At 43.6% G+C, this 18733-nt stretch overlaps 1 protein-coding gene across 1 annotated transcript in view; it reads right to left on the bottom strand.

The window, feature by feature from the left end:
* pclob (piccolo presynaptic cytomatrix protein b) overlaps positions 1-18260 on the bottom strand; it is a gene marked incomplete at both ends in the record, with an annotated part of 53282 nt that extends 35022 nt beyond the window's left edge. The window contains 6 exons of the mRNA XM_083973532.1: positions 2111-3040; positions 3678-4619; positions 5256-6293; positions 6574-7770; positions 7934-8788; positions 17253-18260. Coding sequence (XP_083829658.1) covers positions 2111-3040; positions 3678-4619; positions 5256-6293; positions 6574-7770; positions 7934-8788; positions 17253-18260 — 5970 coding nt within the window. The remainder of the gene's footprint in view (positions 1-2110; positions 3041-3677; positions 4620-5255; positions 6294-6573; positions 7771-7933; positions 8789-17252) is intronic.
* Between the last annotated feature and the right edge of the window lie 473 nt (positions 18261-18733).

Genomic DNA, 18733 nt, shown 5'->3' with positions numbered 1-18733 from the left:
TGTTGTTGTTGTTTTTTTCATTAAAAAAAAAATACTAAAAGTAGCCCACTATAAAAACACTGAAAATATAATTTATACTTGTTCAGCTGTCACACACAAAGCTTCAGCTGGCAATGCAAGGCACAGAACACGTGTGTCCTACTTCTCAGACAACAGTCACTCCCAGGCTTTTGATAGTATCAGCTGAAGCAGAACAGACAAAGGAAAAATGGATAGACTTGCTGCTAGCACTCACTTTGTCTAAAGTGGCCTCCACTTCTTTCAAACCTTAGAAGTCCTTTTCATATTTTAAAAGGAGGTATTTCTGTACTTCTACTGAAAAGCCACACACATTCATGGCGGGCACAGCCTCTTTGGATAAAACATGCTGTAGGACAATAATAGGTACAGAAGCTCATCCTATTCCGTTGTGCTAAGGCCAAGCTATTTCTGTTTTCCTCAGCTATTATGATAAATAAATTGTACACACAGCAGCAGCCATCCATACTTATCCCTTCCCCCATCAAGCTTGTCTTCTGAGGCCCTGCCCTTTCTCTGGCATTCAGTAAAATGTTATTATCAATAATATAATAATAAAATAAAGTTTCCCTGGAAAAGAAACAAGACAAAAAATCTCTCCACAGAGATTAGTTTTGTTGTTTACTGCTAGTCAACAGAATACAAAAGCATTATCCTCATTCTCATACAAATAACTGTCTGCCACAAATACTTTGTCTTTCCTAGAAAGCGGGACTTTTATCACTATTATCACCAACTGAATTGAGTTGCATCATTTTGATACATGCATCTGTTACGTATTTTTTCAGATTTAATGGAACCAAATGTTTTTCCTGTTAAATATACTCTGGCATTATGAATACATTCGCACTGAGGATGACCTCATTCAAACCCCTCCCCCCCGTAAAATGACTTAAACTGTGGTCTGACATGGCACATTACTGAATTACATTCACATTATAAACACTTACTGAACAGTGTTGTATCATTCAGACTTATTATGAACTGAAATAACTGAGATGTGAGAGCAGAATACAAACAGGAATATTTTTTACCAAATCTTTCTAGACAGATCTGGCAAAACAAAACGATTGATAATGATTTTAGGTATTAACTGTTGATAATAAGAGGAAATGTGAGCTATTCAGCCAAATGAGGATTTGAGGAGGGAAGTAATGATGCACCTAACACATAAGATCTTAAAAACGCAACAGTAAACAGGGCTTGTATTCAACAATTATGTGTGAGTAAGTCACAAAGCAGGTACACGTGTATTATGACCACCCTCATGAAATGAAGGGGAAATTGTTGAACTATGTGGAGCCACTGATCTCTGAAATAGCAGATGGCCTGAAAAAAATGTCTGCTGCTCTAATGTACTGCACCTTGTTGTGTTGGACTTAAGCTGTTTCACCTCTGCTTATTGGCATATCACAGGGCTTTGCCATCTCAGATCCCTAACAGGGACTGGAGATTCCCTGGTCCCTAGCTGCTGTGGCAGCAGATCCCATCCCACTAATACTGTTGCACAACCCTCAATCACTCTAATACATTTTCAGTGCTGCTGGTCTGCAAGAGCACTCTTCTCATGCGCTGTTACATAATAACTCGGGCCACTTGAGTGAGAGAGAGCCACAACACTTGGCCATCACCTAGCCAGCATTTTAGTATACTTTAAATTTTGTTTGATGTCTCTCAAAGTACGTCAATAACTAAAATAGATGACGTTAATTAAATGCATACAGACAACTGTAAACTTTAAAGTCTAAATCAATTCATAGACACTCTCCTTATGTTTTTCTGCTGGGGCCCTTTGTTTACTATTCCATCACACTTATAATTAATATTCTTCGCCATAAAATTAAAGTCAACATGTGGCATTGCTCATTGAGGGGCAATAGATCAATTTCAATCAAGTCCACTGATCCATACCTCCAATCTCTAATACTGTAGCTCCATCCAATTAGTATTGTCATGTGTATTTCATCACAGTGCCAATATGTTTGCTACATGTCATGAATTCTACAATGTAAATGTTGCTATGCATAAGCTCTAAATAGTGTGTAAACCTGCACATAACATAAGGCATGTGAAAAGTATTTATAGTACTTACCGCTCCTGTATGAGGCATGGGGTTAAATCCACAAAGATTGCACACTGTGTTCTTGCATTCGGTGCAGGTGTTGTAGTTTGGAGGATCCTTGGAGCCCATATTGAGTTCGATCTTACAGAGTGGACAGGTGGATTGATCTGCTTTTGTAGCAATTTGGGTGACCTCTGTGGACTTTGAAGGCTCAGGTGGAGCTTTATCTGCCTTGGCTTGTGCTGATGGAACTGGCTTGGCCTGTTGAGATGGATCTAATTTCTGTGCAGCAGGTGGTTTGGTCTCCTTTGCGGGGGGCAGCTTGGGAGAAACTGGAGGTGTCATTTTAGGAGAGACAGGGGCTGTAGTGGACATCTTCCGTGGACTTGGTGGTGTTGGTTTAGGTTCATCCTGAACAGCTGAGGTTACCAAGGTAGATGCAGAGCTTAAGAAAGATGACCCAAAACCAAACATCTTTCCTGTCACTGATTCAGCAGGCTTTGCTGCAGCAGGCTGCACTTTAGGACCACCAAAGCCAAAGAAGCCTCCTGACTCCTTTTTGGCAGGCTGGGTTGGTGGGGGTGCAGATTTTGTCGGAGCAGTTGGAGATCTTGGAGGCTGTAGTGGTGGTTTCACGGTGTCTTGTTTTACTGGACCAGCCTTGACTTCTGGCTTTGTAGTTTGGGAAAGCTGTACTTGTGGGGACTTTCCTTCAGGCTGACCAGCTACATCCTGTGGTGCCTCAACTTTCGGGGTTTCTTTCCTGAGTGGGGTTGCTTCAGTGACCTCTTTTTTGACCGCTGTAGAGTCTGTAGATTTCTCCTTTGCAGCTAATGTTGGCACTTCCTTCTGTTCAACCTTGCTTGGGGAAGCCTGTGGTTTCACTAGAGGAGGTCCAGTTGGCTCAGATGCTCCTAGAGCTCTCTGCATCTGACAGTTGAGACAAAGCCACTCTTTTACCTGCAAAGAAGAACAATGGATTATAAAAAGACAAAACAACAACACTGCAGTCATGGGCAAACCAAGCAGCTAGAGATGCGTGGATTGCCTCTAATATCATCTGAATTCACATGTCTGTGTAAATAATCAACCCACTCAAACAAATTATTACTCAGTATTTAGCCACCTGTATCCAATGAGATATAACTATTTTGCAGAGGAATATTACATGTGGTAATGATATGGTAACATACTGCACTGAAGTTAGCTGGAAACAGGTAATTTCACAACTATTTAAGCTGAAATTCTGAATATTACTGCCGCTTCCCAGACACAAACAATGAATGAAACTTTGTCTACTACCCAAAATAAATGATAAATCATAATGAGTTCATCAGGGTAGAATAATTAAAAAAAAAAACTTAAAATATTTTGCTTTAGTAAACCATTGTATGTCAATGTATGTGTTATTTTTCAATTACAACGGCTTTATGCGGTATCAAATTAAATCTCCTTGTTTTAATAGTTAATATGCAGTTCAAAAGTGATCAACATCAAGCTTCCTGTACATCTACTTCAATAATATAAGAATTTTATAACTATCAAATTACATATGGCCACCTCAGGTCCGTAAACAATGATAGGGATGCTGATTTACCTCAGCCACATTTGGCATTGGATTAAATCCACACTGGTTGCACACTGTTGTCTTGCATTCTGTACAGGTGTTGTAGTTGGGAGGATCCTTGGACCCTGTGTTGAGTTTGACCTTACATAGTGGACAGGTGGACCCATCTACTTTTGGAGCCCCTTGGGTGTCTGTTGGTGCCTTGGGGGGCTCTAATGGAGCTTTATCCAATTTGTCTGGTACTGCTGTTGGAGCCTTTTCTGGTAGTTTCTCTTGTTTCTTCTCTTCAATTTTCGGGACAGTAGGGAGCCTAGTGTCCTTTGAAGGTATGGTTTTAGGAGATGCTGGAGGTGTAGTTTTAGGTGACACAGGAGCTGTAGCGGACAGCTTACGTGGGGATGGTGGTGTAGACTTAGGTTCATCCTGAACTGCTGAGGTTACCAAGGTAGATGCAGAGCTTAAGAAAGATGACCCAAAACCAAACATCTTTCCTGTCACTGATTCAGCAGGCTTTGCTGCAGCAGGCTGCACTTTAGGACCACCAAAGCCAAAGAAGCCTCCTGACTCCTTTTTGGCAGGCTGGGTTGGTGGGGGTGCAGATTTTGTCGGAGCAGTTGGAGATCTTGGAGGCTGTAGTGGTGGTTTCACGGTGTCTTGTTTTACTGGACCAGCCTTGACTTCTGGCTTTGTAGTTTGGGAAAGCTGTACTTGTGGGGACTTTCCTTCAGGCTGACCAGCTACATCCTGTGGTGCCTCAACTTTCGGGGTTTCTTTCCTGAGTGGGGTTGCTTCAGTGACCTCTTTTTTGACCGCTGTAGAGTCTGTAGATTTCTCCTTTGCAGCTAATGTTGGCACTTCCTTCTGTTCAACCTTGCTTGGGGAAGCCTGTGGTTTCACTAGAGGAGGTCCAGTTGGCTCAGATGCTCCTAGAGCTCTCTGCATCTGACAGTTGAGACAAAGCCACTCTTTTACCTGCAAAGAAGAACAATGGATTATAAAGAAACAAAACAACAACACTGCAGTCATGGGCAAACCAAGCAGCTAGAGATGCGTGGATTGCCTCTAATATCATCTGAATTCACATGTCTGTGTAAATAATCAACCCACTCAAACAAATTATTACTCAGTATTTAGCCACCTGTATCCAATGAGATATAACTATTTTGCAGAGGAATATTACATGTGGTAATGATATGGTAACATACTGCACTGAAGTTAGCTGGAAACAGGTAATTTCACAACTATTTAAGCTGAAATTCTGAATATTACTGCCGCTTCCCAGACACAAACAATGAATGAAACTTTGTCTACTACCCAAAATAAATGATAAATCATAATGAGTTCATCAGGGTAGAATAATTAAAAAAAAAACTTAAAATATTTTGCTTTAGTAAACCATTGTATGTCAATGTATGTGTTATTTTTCAATTACAACGGCTTTATGCGGTATCAAATTAAATCTCCTTGTTTTAATAGTTAATATGCAGTTCAAAAGTGATCAACATCAAGCTTCCTGTACATCTACTTCAATAATATAAGAATTTTATAACTATCAAATTACATATGGCCACCTCAGGTCCGTAAACAATGATAGGGATGCTGATTTACCTCAGCCACATTTGGCATTGGATTAAATCCACACTGGTTGCACACTGTTGTCTTGCATTCTGTACAGGTGTTGTAGTTGGGAGGATCCTTGGACCCTGTGTTGAGTTTGACCTTACATAGTGGACAGGTGGACCCATCTACTTTTGGAGCCCCTTGGGTGTCTGTTGGTGCCTTGGGGGGCTCTAATGGAGCTTTATCCAATTTGTCTGGTACTGCTGTTGGAGCCTTTTCTGGTAGTTTCTCTTGTTTCTTCTCTTCAATTTTCGGGACAGTAGGGAGCCTAGTGTCCTTTGAAGGTATGGTTTTAGGAGATGCTGGAGGTGTAGTTTTAGGTGACACAGGAGCTGTAGCGGACAGCTTACGTGGGGATGGTGGTGTAGACTTAGGTTCATCCTGAACTGCTGAGGTTATCAAGGTGGACGCAGAGCTTAAGAAAGATGACCCAAAACCAAACATCTTTCCTGTCACTGACTCGGCAGGCTTGGCTGCAGCAGGCTGTGTTTTAGGACCACCAAAGCCGAAGAAGCCTCCTGATTCCTGTTTAGCAGGCTGAGCTGGTGGTGGTGCAGATTTGGCAGGAGAGGTCCCAGATTTTGGAGCCTGTGGCGGGGATGGCCTTCCTGTCTCTGATCTAGCAGTAGCGTTTTCAGTCTTCTGCTGCTGTGTTTTACTAGGTTCTCCCTTGGATGTGTCTACAGAACACTTTTGTGTAGCTGGTGACACATCAGTCTTTGTGACAGAGGGTGGAACAGTCTTGTCAGGCAATGAATCAGCTGGAGGGATAATTTCCTTCGTTGGAGCATCAGGAGTTGGGGATTCAATTTCTTTGGCTGTGACTACATTAACAAGCTCATTTTTGGGTGCTGTTGGTTTAGGGATGTCTTCCTTAGAAGCTGAAATTGGGGGTTCCTTCTTCTGTATTGTGGCAGGGACATCTTTGTTTGGTGAAACTTGGGATTTTATCATAGGAAGACCTGGAGGTTCAGAAGCACCAAGTGCTCTTTGCATCTGGCAGTTGAGACAAAGCCATTCCTTCACCTGAAAAACAAACACATAACATGGGGGGCATTATTTGCATTTGTGATAAACACAAGCTCAAAACTATATTTCAATCCGTTGGTGCCAAGATGTGCTTGGGAAATAAATGTACCAAAGATAAACTGATACAAGGAAAAATGTTTTACAATTACATAATGGTGTGATCCCTTTCACATCAAAATTCCAACTACAAATAAATGCTGCAGTTCAATAGCCAATACAAGAAATTAAAATATAAATGCATTATAACTAACAGGAAAGTTTTTGGTAATTTACTTACCTCTGTTATGTTTTGCATAGGACTAAATCCACATTTGTTGCAGACACTGGCTTTACATTCAGTGCAGGTGTTGTAGTTGGGGGGATCCTTGGAACCTATATTAAGTTCTGCCTTACAGAGTTGACAAGATTGGCCCACTTGAGTAGAAGCTTGAAGCGTGCCTAGTTTTGCAGACTCTGATGGTCCTTTGTCTATTTTGGTCTGCTCTGATGGAGGAGCCTGGGCCTGCTCAGGTTTTTCTGGTGCTTTTTCCAGATGTATTGTCGGGGCAGAAGGAGGTTTGGTCTCCTTTGCTGGAGTCATCCTTGGCGAAACTGGAGGGGTGGACTTTGGAGATACTGACATCTTGCCAGAGACTTGTGCTGGAGCAGACATTTTTCGGGAGCTTGGTGGTGTTGTACGGGAGTCCTCCTTAACTGCAGATGTTATCAAAGTAGATGCAGAGCTGAAAAGGGATGAACCAAATCCCAGCATCTTCCCAGTCACTGCCTCAGTAGTTTGTGAGGCAGCACGCTGAGATTTAGGACTGCCAAAACTAAAGAATCGTCCTGATTCTTGAGGTGCTGCTGCCTGTGCTGCTGGAGGAACTGATTGGGCAGGAGATCTTTCAGCAAGGTTTAATTCTTTGTCTGGGATTTGTTGGGGCTTTACTTCATCAGCTTTCTCTTCTTTCTTTTCTGATGCCACTTTAGCTGCAGGAGAGCTTGGTGGAGTGAGATCCTTCTTCTTCTCAACAGAAGTTTCAGTGTCTGAGATGACAGCGGGAGCTTGGGCAGGCTGTTGTTTCTTGACATCTGAGGCTACAGTTGTTGTCACTTTCATAGGAGGTGTAGTGGAGGCAGGAACCTCTGTGATAGGTGGTGAACCAGTTTCCTCTTTTGTTAGGGCTGAAACAGTAACTTGGGTCTCTTTAACAGCTGGTGAGACAGTGGTTGATGTTTTGGTAATATCTGCTTGAGATGCGGTTGTATTTTCTTCTTTCTCTTGTGGTGCACCTGGTGTTGGAGTGTCCTTTTGTTTCTTGTCTGGCACTTCTGCTTGCTGTGTGGAAATAACATCTGTCTTCTTGGCAGTGGTGTCTTTTTGGGCAGCAGCAGCTGTGGACACTTTGTTAGGTAATGCCTGGGGAGGCTCAACAGATTCGGCTTCTGCAAGAGCTCTATGCATCTGGCAAGTTAGACACAACCACTCCTTCATCTGTGGGGAAGTCATATAATTTGGTTAAGTGTCAGTAAAACACTTATGACATGATAAAAAAATACATATTTCTGTATTGAATTTGAAGTAAATCCCCAAGGAAAAAAATAGATATATGGAATATATATTATTTATATGTACATCTTGAGTGAATCTTACTTACCTCTGACTTATTTGGCATCGGGGTAAATCCACACTGGTTGCAGACAGTGCTCTTGCATTCAGTACAGGTATTGTAGTTTGGTAGATCCTTAGACCCAATGTTGAGTTCAGCCTTACAGAGTGGACAGGTAGACTGGCCTGGTTTGACTGCTGGTTGGGGAGCTGCTGCAGCCTTTGGAGGCTCTGATGGGGTTTTGTCCACTTTGGCCTGTACTGTTGGGGTTGTCTTGGTCTGCTGGGGTTGTTCTGGCTTCTTCTGGTCTTCTTTTTTCTGGGCAGCAGGGGACTTGATCTGTTTTGCAGGAGACATCTTGGGAGAAACGGGTGGAGTAGTCTTAGGCTGGTCCTGGACAGCTGAGGTTATCAACGTGGAGGCAGAGCTGAAGATGGAAGAACCAAAGCCAAACATCTTCCCACTTGCTGACTCTGCAGGCTTTACAGCATCAGGTTGAGATTTGGGACCACCAAATCCAAAGAAGCCTCCTGACTCTTGCTGTGTTGTTGCTGTAGCATTACTCTGCTTACGTCCAACTTGCCTTGTCTGGTCTGGTGATTTGTCAAGACCGGATGTTTTCTGGGACTCTTGTGTCATTTTCTGAGAAGGACTTGGGCTGACCTGTTTCTGACCCTCTATTCTGTTAGCACCTTCAGCTGTCGCAGGCTTTGTTGTTACAGATGGTTTCCTTTGAGGTGAACATGGCTCTTTTGAGTCTGTCTTTTCTTGTTCAGCCAGGCTGATGATGTCTTTCTTTTCAGGTATTGCTACTGTCTGAGACTTGACAGGCACGGCTTGTGATGGCTGTGTTCCTCCTAAAGCCCGCTGCATCTGGCAGTTGAGACACAACCACTCCTTCACCTTAACAAAAAAAGCACAAAAAGGTTCTATCATATATTGTTTGGTAAACTGTGTATAATTAACTAGGTGTATAATCCAGTGTTAATATCAACAGCTGTTACACACTTAAGCTAGTACCAGAGGGTAAATTATAATTTCAAAGCTTAATATATACCAAAAAAAAAACGAACAAAGGCTTTCAAAATTTGAACACAATGAAGAACCAATGAGAGACACATTTAGAAAAGAAGAAATGTGATGTTACTCTTTATAGCCAGTCAGCAGTTAAATGAAACTGTAAACACACACATACACACACACACACACACACACACACACACACACACACACACACACACACACACACACACACACACACACACACACACACACACACACACAAAAGCATATTCATTATCTCAAGTCTTACCGCTGCCTCGTTTGGCATAGGGTTAAATCCACACTGGTTGCAGACAGTGTTCTTGCATTCAGTACAGGTATTGTAGTTTGGTAGATCCTTAGACCCAATGTTGAGTTCAGTCTTACAGAGTGGACAGGTAGACTGGCCTGGTTTGACAGCTGGTTGGGGAGCTGCTGCAGCCTTTGGAGGCTCTGATGGGGTTTTGTCCACTTTGGCCTGTACTGTTGGGGTTGTCTTGGTCTGCTGGGGTTGTTCTGGCTTCTTCTGGTCTTCTTTTTTCTGGGCAGCAGGGGACTTGATCTGTTTTGCAGGAGACATCTTGGGAGAAACGGGTGGAGTAGTCTTGGGCTGGTCCTGGACAGCTGAGGTTATCAACGTGGAGGCAGAGCTGAAGATGGAAGAACCAAAGCCAAACATCTTCCCACTTGCTGACTCTGCAAGCTTTGCAGCATCAGGTTGAGATTTGGGACCACCAAATCCAAAGAAGCCTCCTGACTCTTGCTGTGTTGTTGCTGTAGTATTACTCTGCTTACGTCCAGTTTGGCTCACCTTCTCTGGATCTGTCTTTTGTTTTTCTTGTGGTGTCTTAGGATCAGATGCAGTGCTAGCCTGTTTTAATGGCGCAGTAGCAGCTCCAGGTTTGCCTGACTGCACTAATGGTGTAGACTGTTTTCTCTGTGGTGAGACTGGTTCTGCATTCTCCCTCTTTTGAACAGCAGGGCCTTGACTGTCATTCTTTTGAGGCAAAGTCGGTTTGGATGATTCCTTCAATTGGGCTGTAGGAGGCTGTACAGGCCCAGATGCGCCGACAGCTCTTTTCATTTGGCAGTTAAGACATAGCCATTCTTTTACCTAAAATACAGAGTACACCAGGTTATGTTACAGTAATTTACTACAGCCCAATTATATAGAAAAACAAAGTCTTTGAGAACTACGCCACACATCAATGATGTCATATGAAATGGTTATAGATCATTGATCAATCTACAAATACAATTTTAAATGTACAACAGTAAATATAGTCTAAATGCATGCAGTTGAGAAAGAAAGAGAAAATAGATCTTGTCCTTCACTTACTTCTCCTGTAGGCATGGGGGTAAATCCACATTGGTTGCAGACTGTTGCCTTGCACTCAGTGCATTTGTTGTAGTTGGGAGGGTCCTTGGAGTTAATGTTCAGCTCGACCTTACACAGTGGGCAGGCGGCCTGGCCTGCATTAGGGGGCATGTGGGAGACTGTGGCTGTCTTTGGTGGCTGTGATGGAGCTTTGTCCTCTTTGCTCTGATGGGATTCCTGTGGTTTCTTCTCCTGCTCTGGTTTTTGAGCGACAGTTCTGGGCTCTCTTGCTGGCGACATTTTGGGAGAAACTGTTGGCGTACTTTTTGGTGAAATCTTCGGGGTAGCAGACATCTTGGGAGAGACTTGAGGTGGTGCAGACATCTTACGTGAGCCTGGTGGTGTTGTACGTGATTCATCCTGAACAGTGGATGATATCAAAGTGGATGCTGAGCTGAAAATGGAGGAGCCAAAACCAAACATTTTGCCAGTCACAGACTCTGTTGTTTTTGAAGTATCAGGTATTGGTTTGGGAGCACTCACGCCAAATAGACTTCCTGACTTTTGAATTGTGTCCGGGGTCTTCTCATTCTGTTTTACTGCAGGTTGACTTGCCTGATCAGATGGTTTCTGAGAACCTGACCCCCCTTGGATATCCATAGGTTTCTGACCAGGAGTTGGACTTGCCTGTTTACCATTTTCTGGTCCTTCAACAACCTTAGCTGCCTGTGCTGCTGCTGTTGTCTGTGTTTTAGGGGAACCCGGTGTGAGACTCCCCTTCTTTTGAACTGTATCGGACAATGAAGTTTCCTTCTTAAGAGGTACATCAGATTTTGATAAATCTGTCTTAACCGTTTCAACTTGATTTGGAGCTGTTGTTTTCTGATTTGCAGCAGAAGGAGACATTTTTTTAGCTGGACTCTGAGGTTTCACAGGATGTTGCGTGAGTTCAGATGAATTAAGAGCTCTCTGCGTCTGGCAGTTCAGGCACAACCATTCTTTTACCTGCAACAAGAAAATATATCAATTTAAAATATACAACATTTAAGACCTACATTCACTTCTCCATATCAAAATATGTTTCACAAAGTTCATGGTGTATTCCTGCTCAATTATGATTTGTCACATTTTACTTTAATTCATAGTTTTGTGTGTTACTATAATTTTAAGTAAATTGGGAAAAAGGTCTTATCATTACCTCTGAAACATTTGGCATAGGATTAAATCCACACTGGTTGCAGACAGTGTTCTTGCATTCAGTGCAGGTATTGTAGTTGGGAGGTTCCTTTGAACCAATATTGAGTTCGACCTTACAGAGTGGACAGGTAGATTGTCCTGGTTTGACAGCTGGTTGGGGAGCTGCTGCAGACTTTGGTGGCTCTGTTGGAGCTTTGTCCACTTTGGCCTGTACTGATGGGGTTGTCTTGGTCTGCTGGAGTTGTTCTGGCTTCTTCTGGTCTTCTTTTTTCTGGGCAGCAGGGGATTTTATCTGTTTTGCAGGAGACATCTTGGGAGAAGCTGGTGGAGTAGTCTTGGGCTGGTCCTGGACAGCTGAGGTCATCAATGTAGAGGCAGAACTAAAGATGGAAGATCCGAAGCCAAACATCTTCCCACTAACTGACTCTGCAGGCTTTGCAGCATCAGTTTGAGATTTGGGACCACCAAATCCAAAGAAGCCCCCTGACTCTTGCTGTGTTGTTGCTGTAGCATTACTCGGCTTACGTCCAGGTTGACTTGTTTGGTCTGGTGGTTTCTGAGGACCTGTCTTCCGCCCCCCTTGCGGAGTTTTCTGACTAGGAGCTGGGCTAGCCTGTTTTTGATTATCTGGTCCCTTAGCAGCCTCAGCCTTGGCCTGTGGTGCTGCTGGCATCAACCCTTTCCTCTGAGGAGAGCCTGGTGCAGAGGTCTCCTTCATTTTAGATTCAGCAGGTGCTGGGGTGTCTTTGTTTTCAGGTTTATCTGTCAGGGGAGTTTCCTTCCTTAGGGCATTAGCAGGTGCAGTGACTTTCTTTGGTGAAGCCTGTTGTTTCATCATGGGAGTTCCTGGAGGCTCAGATGCTCCTAGTGCTCTCTGCATCTGGCAGTTGAGACATAACCACTCCTTCACCTATGTCAGAGCAAATATTAAAAAAAAAAAAGTTTAGAATCTTACTAAAATTACAAAACAGAAATTACAGTTCAAGGAGCTTTTCCGTTATCTACAATATTCATATTATCTTACCTCCTTAACATTTGGCATGGAATTAAATCCACACTGGTTACAGACAGTGTTTTTGCATTCTGTACAGGTGTTATAGTTGGGTGGATCTTTAGAGCCCACATTGAGTTCCAGTTTACATAGAGGACAGGTTGAATGGCCTGCTTTGGAAATGACTGAGAAAGCTGAGGCTTGCTTTGGCGGCTCAGATGGAGGTTTGTCTGCTTTCGGCTGTGCTGATGGAGGAACCTTGGCCATGGGTTGCTCCTCTGGTTTCTTGGCAGTGGGGTATTTTGAGTCCTTTGCAGCAGGCATTTTGGGAGACACTGGTGGTGTAGTTTTGGGCTCATCTTGAACAGCTGTGGACATCAAAGTGGATGCAGAACTGAAGATGGAGGAACCAAAACCAAACATCTTCCCAGTCACTGACTCTGCGGGCTTTGCTGCATCAGTCTGATTTTTAGAACCACCAAAACCAAAGAACCCCCCTGAATCTTGTTGTGTAGCTGCAGTGGCATTTCCCTGCTTTTGTGCAGTTTGGCTTGTCTGGTCTGGTTGTTTCTGAGGACCAATTTTCTGGTTCTCCTGAGGCGTTTTCTTACCATGAGCTGGGCTGCTCTGTTTATGACTGTCTGGTCCTTTAGCAGGCTCAGCCTTGGCTGGTTGTGCTGCTGGTGTAGATGCTTTCCTTTGAGGAGAGCCTGGTGCAGATGTTTTTTGTAATGTCGGCTGCGCTGGAGTAGTCTTTTTTGCTGATGCACTGATTGAAGATGCATCCTTCTGAGGTTCAATTGCTCCAGTGGCTCGTTTCACCTGGCAGTTTAGACACAGCCACTCCTTGTCCTTAAAAAAGAGAACAAATTATGCAGAGATATGTTTTACAATGCCTATCATAATTAAAGTTCAACAGTGAAAATGGAACAAAAGTGCTATGCCCTTTTCTGAACAGAAAAACACACCTAAAAATACATAAAGTCACATGGCAATATATGGAGCACAGTGTACTGTATGGGCCCTCGAGATAGTTACAGCAATTAAGATCAAGGCAGAATTCAAATTTTGGGGCTGATGAGGCAAATTTAATCTTGATAAGCTGTATGATGTAAGAAAGACACAACACAGCTTATTGCTTGTTTGTGCTTTTGTTATCATCCACTACTTAACACACTATTTAAGAAAACTACATACCAGATGTTTTCATTTAATTGAATGTGTTTAAAGTTTAATACAATTAACTAATTCTATTATCACAAATGTGTAAGTGTTAGCTCATAAAAAGCTAAACCCTCCACCTGCTGCTGTGTGTGTTTCAGTGGTTTAGACTATACAACATGCACTTTAACAGAATATGCAAAATGCACAGAAGGTTCTCTCATCCTGATCTTGGCTCACCACTGCTTTAGCCAGCAGTATCACGAGATCAAGTAGCCATGCACTGTCCTTGGCAAGGTAGCCTACTAACTGTGCATTGAATTACAGAGTCAAGTGTCGGGTCCTTTGTGCTTCAGATAGTCTAGAAGATGCTATGTCCATTTACGCTGCGGTATTCCCGATAAGGTAACGAGCTAATCCTCCAGGGTGTGTGTGCATGTGTGTTTTGTACGTGGTTTGTAATGCAGCTTTTGAAGTCAGTCTCTTTGACTGAACTCCAGCAACAGTATTTAAAGCAGAAGTAAGCGATCCGGTCGTTTTGGCTAATGCTGCGTTCCAGGCAGGCTTTTGAAACCGTAAATTACAGCTTCAAGTCACAACTTACGACTTTGTAGCGCTCCAGGCAACCCTCTCTCTGTGTTTTTCCGACCTGTTTTACCGGTGAAAGTGCACTATAACGGCCACTCGTAACTTCCGACCCGTGAACTCGTACCAGATCGAACTGGTACAACTTCACAGGTCGGAAAAACACGAGTTACAGGCTGCCTTGAACGCACCATAACAGTCCTCGTCCCTACGTCACCACATTCACGGCGTCCCTTGGCTGCACACACAGCCCTTCATGCCGTTCTCTCTCCTCATTGGATAAAAACTGTAGGATACGAGAAATGTTTTCTCCTCGGCTCAGAGCAGAGCAGAGTGACTGAGAGACCCGTGTTTCAGTCCAAACACTCTATGTAAGTGATTGCTGTCGGAAGATATATCTATTTAAGACTTATATTAAAGCAGATATCAGTGGAATGTTTTTGTTAATATAAGTCCTAAATAGTCCTATTTTCCGTCAGCAATCACTTACATGAAGTATTTCAGCCTAAACACGAGTCTCTCCGTCACTCTGCTCTGCTGTAACCCGAGGAGAAAATTTTCCTTGTGGGATACAAGTGTTATCCAATGAGGAGAGAGAACGGCATGAAGGGCTGTGTGTGCAGCCAAGGGATGCGCGTGAATGTGGTGACGTAGCACGAGGACCAATTGATGCCTGACAAGGGCGGGGGCTGCTAACTCATGGTGCGTTCAAAGAAACTCGTACTTTGTGTTTTTCCTTCCTGTGAAGTCATACCAGTTCGATCTGGTACGAGTTCACGGGTCGGAAGTTACGAGTGGCCGTTATAGGGAACTTTCACAGACAACAGGATGGTAAAAACACGAGCTACGGGTTACCTGGAACGCTACCAAGTCGTAGTTGTGACTTGAAGCTGTAACTTACGGTTTCAAAAGCCTGCCTTGAACGCAGCATTAGCCGAAACGGCCGTGAAGCTGATATCTGCTTTAACACAAATATATCACTTACTTCTGCTTTAACACAGTGTGAACAGTCAACAAATAAGTGAACTTTGAAATAGTTTTCAAAGCATTGATTAAGAACTTTCTTTGAATTTTATATAAGACAAAGATTATTAGGTGTTGTTAAAACAGTTAATAATCACATAGCACTCCTTTCTTTTACTTTTAAAAGCAGAGACTAAAAGTAAAGACAGTGCCACCAGAGATGTTTTCACATGTGAGTGTAGCTTTTACATGTGAATGTAGCCGTCATCTGCCAAGTCTGACAAAATGGTCTGACACACAGCCTTCTCACTGCTTAGAGACTAGAGGCACTGCAAGTAGGATATGAAATTAAAAGGGCCTCACAACATTGCACCTTTGACCCAGTGATTGAACATTGTAAAAGTTTTGCACAGAAAAAAAAAAAAAAACAGAGGACAATTACTACTCCAATTGATTGTACAGTAGCTTATATTGGCAGGGTATTCCATTTGAGAAATAATTCTCCAAACAATAAAATAACAACTATTTAAGCAACCATCTGAACATCAAAGAGCTCAATTCACAAATATAATGAGTATGCTACAGCACTGTATTTAAGTAGTAAACACTCTGGAGCCACTTAAGGAATAATGTGACAACACAGATTGGACCATCTGACAGGCTCTGTAGAGTCTATCTGACCACCCAGGAAACAAAAGCATTCATCTGTCAAGATTATAAAACAATACAGTGACTTTTTGAGGACAAATTTCAAAAATGTCCTATCCTCTCCGTTTTCTGCTCTTATTTCATTCATAAGTTGTCTCAATAAATATCACATGTCTTACCTCTGAAACATTTGGCATGGGGTTAAATCCACACTGGTTGCAGACAGTGCTTTTGCATCCAGTGCAGGTGTTGTAGTTAGGAGGATCCTTTGAGCCCATGTTGAGCCCAACCTTACAAATTGGACAGGTGGATTTGCCTGCTTTAGGAGCATTGTGGGAAACTGCTGCTGCAGCCTTTAGAGTCTCTGATGGAGTTTTGTCCATGTTGGGCTGTCCTGCGGGAGAAGCTTTTACCTGCTGGGGTTGCTCTTGTTTCTTGTCTTGCTCCGACTTTTTCACAGAGGGTGATTTGTTCTCCCTTGCAGTCTGCATTTTGGGAGAAACTGGTGGTGTGGATTTGGGCTCATCTTGAACGGCTGAGGTTATCAGAGTAGATGCAGAACTGAAAATGGATGAACCAAAACCAAACATCTTCCCTGTCACTGACTCTTGTGGCTTTGTAGCTTCAGTCTTACCACCACCACCAAAGCCAAATAAACCTCCTGACTCCTGCTGGGGAGCTGTGGTGGCACTGCTTTGCTTGCGTCCAGTTTGACTAGCCTGGTCTGGTTTTTGAGACCCTGATGCTCTCCGGATCTCAGGTGTCATTTTCTGCACAGGGGCTGGGCTGGCCTGTTTTTGACTATCTGGTCCTTTAGCAGCTTCGCTCTTGGCTGGCACTTTGGCCGATGCAGACTGCATTTTCTGAGGTGAACCTGGTGCTGACATCTCTTTTTTGACAGATGCAGCAGAAGATGGCATCTGGTTCTGAGCAGGAGAGACTTTGCTGGGTGTCGACTTTTTCATCGGCGGTCCCGGCGGTTCAGAAGTTCCTTGAGCTCTCTGTATCTGGCAGGTAAGACAGAGCCACTCACGCTCCTATACAAAAAATAAAGACATAAACACATTTTGACAATGTTGAAATTTCTATGTAAAAATGTTCAGGAGAATATATGCAGCTAAAACAGCTAATTGGCATCACAAATAATTATTCTAACATATAACATTGTTAATTTAATGTTATATTTAACAGCCTGTGAAAAGTGTTGGTAATTTTAAATAATAATAATTAGAGTAATATTATACTGTAATATTTTGCATAATAATAAATCTAAATCATATTCATTATGCAGTAAAGCTTCATGTTTAATGAAGTTAACACTGCTCTGAAGAGAAAGGAAAAATCAATTGTCAATCAGACAGAACCAGAGACTTAAATGCATGCACATTCAATATGAACAAAGCAACATTGTGAGAAAATTGAAAAGAAATGATACAAAGGCAAAATGCTGAGTCAATACTCACATCAGAGTCTGGAGGGCTGAAGCCACACAGGCTGCACACCTCAGTCTTACACTGTGTACAGGTTTTATGGTTAGGTGGTTCCTTGGTATGCATATTAAGTTCTGTTGTGTTACACACTGGGCAAAGGGACTTAGCTACTGCTTTTGTCTGAGATGCGGCTTTGGTTGTTCCTGGTGATGAAGACCCTGTCCGGGACAGGCCAGGTTTACCAGGGCCTTGTTGCTGAGGCCCAGGCTTGTCAGAGGACTGCTGCTGGATTGTAGTCCTGAGACCTTGCTGCTGTTGTCCCGCCTTTGATGAGCCCTGCTGTTGCTGTGCAACTTTAGGTGAACCTTGTTGTTGCTGTGGAACCTTAGGCGCCCCCTGTTGCTGCTGTCCAATTTTTGGTGATCCCTGCTGTTTCTGTCCTACTTGAGGTGACCCTTGCTGTGAGCCAGTTTTTTGCTGCCCAGCTTTTGCAGACCCTTGCCCCCCAGTCTTTGAAGGTTCTTGCTGGCGTGCACCAGTCGTAACAGGCCCTTGTTGTTGTATCCCTGTCTTTGATGGAACCTGTTGTTGAGATGATGCCTTTGGAGTTTCTGGTTGTTGAGCTCCAGGCTTAGGCGAACCCTGCTGCAGTGGGCCTTTAGGTAGATTTTTTTGTGGTTCTCCTTTAAACTGGCCTTCAGGCTGTGTCCCTGCCTTTGGAGCACCTTGTTGCCCACCAGGCTTGTTTGGGGGTCCAGCCTGTCCATTCCCCTGCAGCTGTGGTGATCCTTGTTTAGGAGATGGCTGGCTCTTTTGCATAGAGGGGCCTTGGACTGATTTTTGGGGTCCCTGTTGCTGTTGAGGGCTTTTCCCAGGGCCCGCTCCTGGCTGCTGTTGTCCCGGTGGCTTACCCCCCTGCTGGGGAGGAGCTTTCTGTTTTTTATCTTCCTCCCCATCATCTCCAAATAAACCAAACTTATTCACAGCAGAGGACACAGCATTGAGGGGGTTGGCCCCGCTAAGGAACTTTGAGGAGAACATAGTAGGGTCTTCCTCCTCCCCTTCCTCGTCCTCCTCCTCCTCCTCGTCCTCGTCCTCCTCGTCCTCCTCCTCCTCACAGGAGCTGGACTCTACAGGACTGTCAGAGTCAGAGCAGGAACTGTCTCCTCTCTGTCCTGGCTCTCCCACGGAGGCCTGAGGGGGGGCTGGGGCTGCAGCTGTGGAGAGGGCATCTACAGCCCCAGTGCTGCTGCTGCTACTGCTGCTGCTGCTCCCTGGACTCTCCTCTGGTTCGGCATCTACATCAGACTTCCTGAAAGCATGACAAACAGAGAGAGAGAGAGAGAAAAGAAGTGAGAAGTGACAAGACTAGAGAGGAGGTTGATAAAATAGAGTAGTAGAATTTGTGAACATCATTTACAGTACTGTGAGCCAATATGCTATCTGGTAAACACAAATAAAAACAGCATGCAGAGGTATAAATGGTGCAGGAGCTAAGTTCCATATTAAGACAG

The sequence above is a fragment of the Trachurus trachurus genome (genome assembly GCF_905171665.1).
Source record: "Trachurus trachurus genome assembly, chromosome: 6".
Taxonomy (NCBI): Eukaryota; Metazoa; Chordata; class Actinopteri; order Carangiformes; family Carangidae; genus Trachurus; species Trachurus trachurus.
This window is presented reverse-complemented; position numbering and strand designations above follow the sequence as displayed.